Raw genomic sequence first — 8,751 nt, 5'->3', positions numbered from 1 at the left:
TTAGCTTAATTTAGCATAAATACTGTTTACTGGGAAAGAGATAGCATGGCTCCACCTAACATTGCCCTTAAAGCTCAGTAATTATCACATTATGTTTCATTTCTTCCATCAGTAAAAAAAGCTGAACTGTAAACATCAAGCACCGTAAACTGGGCGCAGTGACTTCCTGAGGTCTTGTCGTCACTGTGAGGTTGCTAGGCAATCTGCCGAAATCCGAAACAATAACATAACCCCCCCCCAAAAAACACTTATTTTTACATTTCAGTTTGTGTATGGATTCAACAACTGAGTCATAATTTGTTGTTTATTAGTGTATTATTAGTGTGCTTCAGAAGTGGTTCCTGTTTACCTGTTGACAAATCAGGCTAGCCATTTCCCCCTGCTTCCAAACTTTATGCTAAGCTAGCTGGTGGGTGGCTGTAGCTTCACATTCATGATAGAGTAGAGATATGAGAGAGTGGTATTGATCTCATCAACTTAAGAAGATGCCACTATGAAACAAGAAAGGTGCATGCAAAGTAAACTAGTTTAAGTATTTTATATTAAAACAGTATATTGTTGGCATTATCTTTGATGTTATGAACTATTGGAGCAGCATGTGCAGAAATTATTTGCATTTCTGATTTGCCACTCAGGCTCAGATTTACATATCATGCATCTGTGGTTTGAATACAGCAAATTTTTCCTACTGCATCGTTTGTCTCATCAGAGCAGCAAGAGAGGAAAAGAGGTTAAAACTGTTGACTTTTCAATACCTAGAAATTGTGTGCTGTGAGGGAGATGAGAGGCAAAAGATATAATGATCCTAGCTTTATATTTAGCATTCGATTTTTCTTACAGAGACAAACAGCATAAATGTGCAGCTTCTAATAAAACCTCTGTCTTGTGACTAAGTCCATTCATATTACTCACACTTGGCTGTAGATGAACTAGTGGAGTGGGTTCTGGAGCTTTTGGAGTGGGTTCTGTCTCGACTGCGTCTGTGCCCGGTGGAGTAGGAGGAGGAACGGGATCGCTTGGCCAGGCTGGGTCCCAGGGGAGGCAGGGGAGACAGGGATGCTGGCACACGCTGGTAGTCATACACCCTAGACATTCAGTAGATACAATTTTGAAAAAACAATTTATCTTTGACTGTGTTCATGTAGCAAGTTTGCAGAATTTATAGGAAGGTGTGATTTTATGCAGTCCAAGTGTTTGTCTGAAATGGGTACATGAGAGGGTGTTAGAAACAACATAATTAGCCATAAAGTTATTGGTGAAAATGCATATAGCATATATAGAGCATATGTAGATGAAGGCAGAGATGATTGTTCTGCAGATAGTTCGAGCTGTTCACAGCCTACGTTGTCTGATTATACAAAGCATTCAACACTCAAATTAGGACAGGTATCAAACCATAATAATTTTTTTTTGTACCAACAAAAGGATGTCTGTAGCACAGAAAACCTTATATCAACAACTGCCATGCAAGGACAATTATAGAATTGAATATCTGGTCAGATTAGTAGTCTCATTTAATTATTCTTCGGTAAAATGTTTAAACTGCATATTATTCCAGTATGACTGCTACTGTTTGAGCGAGAGAACCATGTCTATATTTCCTAAAATAAGGCATTGAAAAATGTATTTTGGTATCAGTATTGAAATTCAGGTATTGTATTGGCACAAATACTGAAAATGTTCAAACCAAGTCCAGGCTCAAACAAGGGGGTGTTACAGGTTGAAAAAAATAGATATTAAAGGAAATACTTGACGATGAAGAAAATGCATCTGTTCAAGCATTTTATAGATAAATTTGTGTATTTTTATTCCGTGTTCCTCTGTCTTTTATTTTCCATCTCTGTTTCTCTCTCACGCATGCTGGCGTTGCCTCCTCTCTGTGGACAGCTCCATGTCTCTATCTGTCACTGAATGTAATTGGTTCTGTCAGGGCCAATCAATAGTTCCCCGCCAGGCTAGTAGTGCTGGTGACAGGGGGTGTATCACAGTCAAACTCTGTAGTGCTTACAGAAACTAGACTGTGCATTTGTGCACATGTCTTGGTGTAGGTTTCAATAGAAATAGAGGTGATGTGATTGAGGCAGAGAGTGTTTTGACCTCACATCTGACCCTAACAGTCACTGATCCAATGACCAGGCGAAACACAGCTACAAGATCAAAACCAACCAATCGCCAAAGCTGCAAGAAGTGTGAGAACTAGGGCAATCAATTCTATGAATGTATATTTTTCTATTTAAATGCAGCAGCTGTATTTGTTGCACCAGATTGCATGTGATTTGGATTTGTTCTTTTTTTTTTTAAAACAACACATATAGCCAAGGTTGTGTTCACCAAACTGAATTCACGACTTTTTAAGACTATTTAATTGCACATACAACAAAATGCCACACACATACCAGTCAACGGATGACGTAAAACCAGTTGGGACAATGAGGCCCGCTGTATATAAAAATAATAGTACAATTAATCACTTAACATGAGCGGCATAAAATTATTCCCTTTTTTAAAATAATAAATAAGTAAAATAATTTTTTTTTTATTTTGAGAGGATGAGCTCTTTTTCTGCTTTAGCTATTGCATAGTGACAGTGTTTGTTTAGGTGCTGATGATGCAGACTGAAACTCCACAAAAAAGGCCTCCCATCGCACCAGCTTCACTTAGTAGTTTATGGGTAACATAACAGCACAGCAGGAAAGAGAAAATATTGAAGACCATTGCAAATTAAATCTAAGACTTTAATACATGTCAAGGCCTTTTTTGAGGGAGCTGATTTCAGTGCTTTCTAAGCTCTGTAGTTAACAATTTATTGGTAATTCTGATCAAGTGGTCAGTGCAGAATCATTTGAGACACATGATGTTGATGCTGTGTCGAAAAAACAATCCATCTCAACTGAATCTAGTCACAATCTGGGTATACCTGGATCGAGCACAGCCTAAATGGTTTCTGCAAAGCCAAAAGCTTTGAAACAAGCCCTGCTGTATATCACAAGCCAACAACCGGGAGGCAAGCTGTCAGCTGCAAGGACTTGGGAGTCGGACGGTAATGTAGATTTAGTGATTGAGCTGTTGGCCAGTCAGGAGGACGCAGCCCGGCTTCATGAAAAGTTTTGTCTATTGTTTTCCGTTCTGTTATATCCTGTGAAGCTTCTGAACTTGATACAGAGATTTCTGCACAGACTGTGTTCTTAGCACATCCACAGTCCTCACACATAGACACATACACATCACAATGTCACATAAGGATGAAGTGTATTAGGCCACCATAAGGGTGTGAGATTAGAGGCTTTGAGTGTTGTCCGTGTGTAGAGGCACAGAGACCAAAGACTTACGGGAGTTTAAAGTCCTTTAGAGCAGTTTGCAGGGGCATATAGACAATGTGTTGTTACACCGGCTTTGAAGTGTCATCTCTGAGAATGGAAGCTCAGACAATGAATGACTGTAGACGAGTGAGGATTACAGAAAAGTGTGTGAGTGTGTGTGAGAGGGACTGTTTGTCTCTATGGATTAGACCCCACACGGAAAGCAGCTTTGTCAGCTCGAGCTGTTATCTGTGTGCTGAAAGACACTTTTTTTTCGTGTTCGCACAAGAGGACAGCGGACAAAAACAAACAGTCATTTCTCTCTTTCCCACATATTGATGTGCACAAACAAACAGAAACACACACACACATTCCCCCATGCATTCACACCCAGAGGCAATCACATGTGCGTACGCATATAAACATGCACACATCACACACACACACACAGCTGTCAGTCGTGCTAGCAACAGCATGGGGAATAATCATGCACTGTGTTAAAAACAAATTGAAAATCAGTGGTGAGTGTTCCCCCCTGAGCAAAGACAGAAAAATGCAGAGCAAGGCAAACCATATGAAAAAAAAAAAAAAACACAAAGAAAAGATGACAGTTAATACTCAGACCTACAGAGCATCGATATGAAATGATTGTGTGTGTGTGTGTGTGTGTGTGTGTGTGTGTGTGGTGTGTGTGTGTGTGTACTATGTGACCGCTTTCTTTTATTCAGATTTGCTGACTGGAGTGTTTATGAGTGAGGCCTGGGGACGTAGGGAGGTCCCTGCGCAATTTCAGTGGAGGACCAATAACACAGAGCCACTCTGAGTGGAGCTACCTCATCTAGGTACACATACTGTAACTGTACACTGCACAAGAGTGTATTCTGCAGTAACATGGAAGAGGTAAACACACACTGCAAGCTAACTGCTGAGCTAAGTCTCAAACGATACGCTCAATTTCAGTGTTTTTAAGGGGCGTTGTGCTGTACAACCCCAATGTGTGATTGTTGTCAACCTAATCCGGCAGCTGGTAGCAACTGCAAACTTACTGAGAACTTAACTGTACGTGGCAACAACCTGTAACCTGTGACATTTTCACAACAGATCATGTTGGGCAGTAAATACCAAACAAAAATATAAATATATTAGTATTTGTAGAGTATTTGTTCAAATATATTCAATCAATTTCAATTGAATTTTTTCAGCTTCCTGTCACTGAAGATCTTGTCTTTTCATTTTAAACCAATATTAGTTGTTTCTTTTGCCCTAAATATAAAATTGTAGACACCAGGAAATAAAAGCTTTTTTTCCTTTTCTTTGTTAAGAGAATTGCACAACAACTTTTCCTTCACTGTCAACACACTGACAGACACACATTGCACAAAGACACTGACAAAATATCTGTATGTACCAATGCTGTCTCATATGAAACATTTTGCTGTGTATTGGTCATTAGCTTTATTTTTCTTTTTTTTTGTGAGATGCTCAGATAGGACCACACCATCACAAATCTACGGTCCGGGTGTCTTTACACCAAGTGTGCAACTCTATATGTGGAAAATATATATCTTTGAGTGGCTGTGCATTTGTATCTCTGTGTGTGAACATGATGGCTGTTGAGTAATAACAGGCAAAGACAGGATGACTGACAGCTGTGTGGCAGACAGCAACAGGGAGCGGAGACTACCGGGGACAGCAAGGATGAAGAATCCGCTTTAGCCTCTTGTGACACACAGACAAGCAATAAGGTGTGTGAGCTGCCACGCGTAGCTTTCTGACAGTACCTGTCATAGTAGTCCTCATGGTAGCTGTCATAGTCCAGGTCCAACTCAGATCTGCAGGAGAGGAGACCGAGGAGGTAGTTAGTAAAATATCTGTCAAAAAACATTTTTTTTTTTTTACTGGCGCTATCACATATTTCACTTAAACCGTAAGCTTGGTTGGTGAGTCAATGTGTAAATGTGAGTCTCAACAGAGTCGCATGGTACAATCACTTCATCTGGAAAGAATGCAGCGTTCATGATCTCCAGCCAGCCAGAAAAAGACATTGGATTTGTTCTGCTGCAGCATCCAAGGTGGAAAATCCATAGAAATTGTCTCGTGTTCCAACTGTACCACTCACTGAACGCCTCCATGTGTGAGCTTGGTGAGGCGCGTGTGTGTGTGTGTGTAAGTGAGAGGGAGAACCAGAGGCAGGTGAGTGATGTGATGGGAATGAACTTATATGGGCTGGTAGCTGCTGGGTACCTGCAGAAAAGGCCAGAGGAAGCGGAGGAGAGAGGAGTGACACTAAGCCAGAGCGAGATCACATTCTGGTGTGTCAGACCTCAGCATTCCTCTCTAATCCCCACACAGTCGCTAATAATCCCTCCATGTTGCTCACCCTCCCTCTGTCTCTCTTTGTCTTTCACGCTGACTCACTCCCTCTATCCGTCTTTGTCAGTCTTTCATTTATCTTTCATGGTTTCTCTTTCTTTAAACTGACCCATCTTTCTCCAATTCTATCTCAATCAGTCTCAATTGTATCAGGTCAATTCAAGACAGTTACTGACAAGATTACTCTACCATATATTTATATCCAAGTAACAGCCCGTGTTCAGACAAAATACTGGCAAAAAGAATTTGACTTTTCCGGACACTACTACTACAACATATTTTGGGAAACTAACACACCCACAGTCCTTGCCATCTGCTTATCTGACACTCAGGGAAGCGGTGAGTCTCCTCATCTCAAAGAAGAGATGTTTTTTCTGTACATTGGGATAAACAGCGGGGGACAAAACTGTTCTAAGAATTACACACAAATATACACAAACAAATATCACAGGGCTGTGAGAAGTGAAAACTTCTGAACCTCTGCATGTGGGTCTCTGAATCTGAAGGGTAGACTTATTTTGGAGTGGACCATAATCACGTCTCCTCCAGCATTACTCTTCTCCGTCTTAAACCAGCTGGTTTTCAGAGCTCAGGAGACAGGAAAGCACAAAATAATTCATAACAAGTGCTCGTCTGAGCTGACCAGAAATGGAAAGCATCGTTTCCATCCAGTTTCAAGACTGCCTTATGTTATTCTATTTGAAATGGAGGTCTACAAGTTGTTTTAGCTCGTTCTGCTGAACCAGTTGAAACATTGTGGACTCAAAAGCAAGGAGGGCATTTTTAGCGAATCCTCCTTTTACATCCTGTACCAGTGAAGGACACACTTAGAGGTAGAAGGACAAAGAACAAGAGAAACAATAACTCCTCAGCTGAGCTAAGCTTTCTGTTCTCCAAGTGAATTCAGCCAGAAGAGAGATAGAAAATAACAGCTATTCACCGAAATCCTCACTGAGGGGGAACTAAGCTGCTGTTCTCTCACTGTTTGTTTCCTTCACATTTGTGTTCACTGGTTTACCTTCGTCATTTTACTATCTGTAGGGCTCTGTGACAGACAAAGTAAGACTGTTTGTAATCTTTAGCTTTTTAAATTATTTCTGTTGGCTTGTCTTATTGTCGTTATTTTTAACCAACTTTACTCTTTTTTCACTGTTGGTCATTTATCTCTCTTTAATGCAAAGCACTTTCTTACTTTGATGTATAACAGTGATAGATAAATGCTTACATTTTTCCTCTGTTCCAGTTCCTCCTCTCTTCAACTAATGCTAAATGATATACATCAAAATTTTCACATGTAAATTGTACAGGTTCTACATCAGTGAGTTGTTATTTAGCCACTGAATGTTGAATAATACATATTTGGTTATTCATTTTGTAATTATGATCACGTTGTTAAAATGTCACTGTAGTACAGTAACAATATGGCACAAATATGATTTAGTGACAATAAATCTGTGACGGGTAGGCACAACCCATTTAGACCGTAATTACATTCAAAGTGAGCAGCCAAGTTCCTGGGTCACTGTGTGTGTGTTTTTAGCTTTGTGTGTGTGTGTGTATGAGAGAGAGAGAGAGATGGACAGCAGGGTCATAAAGGCTAATTAATTTCTTTTCATAATTTCTCAAGTGCCAAAAGCAATCCATTAGACATGGCTGGCTATAAATCATCTCAGCCTCATGGTTCCTGTATATGTGTGTCAGAGACAGAGAGAGTGTGCGTATGTGCATATGTGTGTGTATTAGGCAAAGGCGAGTTGCTTTATGTGAACAAAGCATCACAGAGATTTCCTCCAACATGCACACTCAATACCCACCGTAGGCAGAAAACCATCAGTTTCACAGCAAAATCTATGGCAGAACTTCAAAGGTGTATGTGGGTGTGAGAGAGTGTATGAGATGAATTATTAGATATGTAGTCCAATTGGCTTAGAGCCTTGACAGATGCAATTTAAATCTCACTGACAATGAATCAAAGTGACATTTTATGCGAGATTCTTGTTTTGTTGATTGTGGTGACATCTTCGGTGATAAATAATCACTGCTGTAGTCTTTTGTCCTGCACTTCTTTACAATCAATTCACAAACCTGCCAACAGTTTTTTGTAGTTCTTTGTTTAGTTATCAGGCTGGACAGTCAAAAAATACTGAAGTTAATACAAATATATACAAATTAGAGTACAAATAATGGCAGAATGTCAGTTTTGTCTAATCTATAGAGATGGTGAAAACTATAAACATGCCATAAATAGCACCTCGCTATTACCACTGACAATAATGTATTCTTAACATAAAATATGATAATTCCTTACAGTATAACATTATTAAACCAATATAGAAATAAAAAGCAGCAGCTAACCTGAGTAGATTGCAGCTAAAAATAAAAAACATCTGGTCCACATGACGAGCCACACCAGTATTCATCATTAAATGTTTTTAAAGGTTTTTCCCTTTGCAGTAGCTAATGACAAGTTAATCTTTTTCTACATGTACATTATGTTCCTACAAATTAGGTGTGCACTGACATATACACACACAGATACTGTAGTCAGACAATCCATGCGACAGTGTCTGCAATAAACTAAAATTTCCTAGAATTAATTAAATGGAATAACAATTTGATATCATTCGTCATGCATAGTACAAAGATCTGTAAAGCACGCTTGTAGCAGGAAAAGAAGGAATTAGTTCCAGCTACTTAATTTGAACACCTATTATGCGCTCTCTCTCCTTCAAAAAATGGGATGGTCATTGATTTACATTTGCATTTACAATTAGATGAAGGACAGGCTGTTTAATGAATTGTCTTGTGCTTCTTTGAGAACACAGAAGGCAGGACAGAATGCAGGTTTAGATAAATATGACAGAATCCAATACTGAATGATTAAGGATGGTCTTAAAAATAACAGAGGGGTGATCTTTATGTGGGTTTGCAGATTATTTGGGTGTGCTAAGAGTAGAAGTCTTTCCTAAATCAGTTCTGCAGGGTATCTGAAGCAACAGCTAGCCTGATCCTTGTCAGTTAAAGTATCAGGGGATTGTTACAACACAGACCTCTTGTAACACAGCACTGCTGCATGTGC

General features: G+C 39.5%; 1 protein-coding gene across 1 annotated transcript in view; it reads right to left on the bottom strand.

The window, feature by feature from the left end:
- Positions 1-8,751, bottom strand: part of si:dkey-234i14.2 (heterogeneous nuclear ribonucleoprotein C) — a gene marked incomplete in the record, with an annotated part of 31,746 nt that overhangs the window by 1,425 nt on the left and 21,570 nt on the right. The window contains 1 exon segment of the mRNA XM_035652603.1: positions 5,081-5,131. Coding sequence (XP_035508496.1) covers positions 5,081-5,131 — 51 coding nt within the window.

This window comes from Morone saxatilis, unplaced genomic scaffold (genome assembly GCF_004916995.1).
Source record: "Morone saxatilis isolate NCDOM2014 unplaced genomic scaffold, NCSU_SB_2.0 Contig11, whole genome shotgun sequence".
Taxonomy (NCBI): domain Eukaryota; kingdom Metazoa; phylum Chordata; class Actinopteri; family Moronidae; genus Morone; species Morone saxatilis.
The sequence above is the reverse complement of the archived record's forward strand: the minus strand, read 5'-3'. Positions and strand labels throughout refer to the sequence as shown.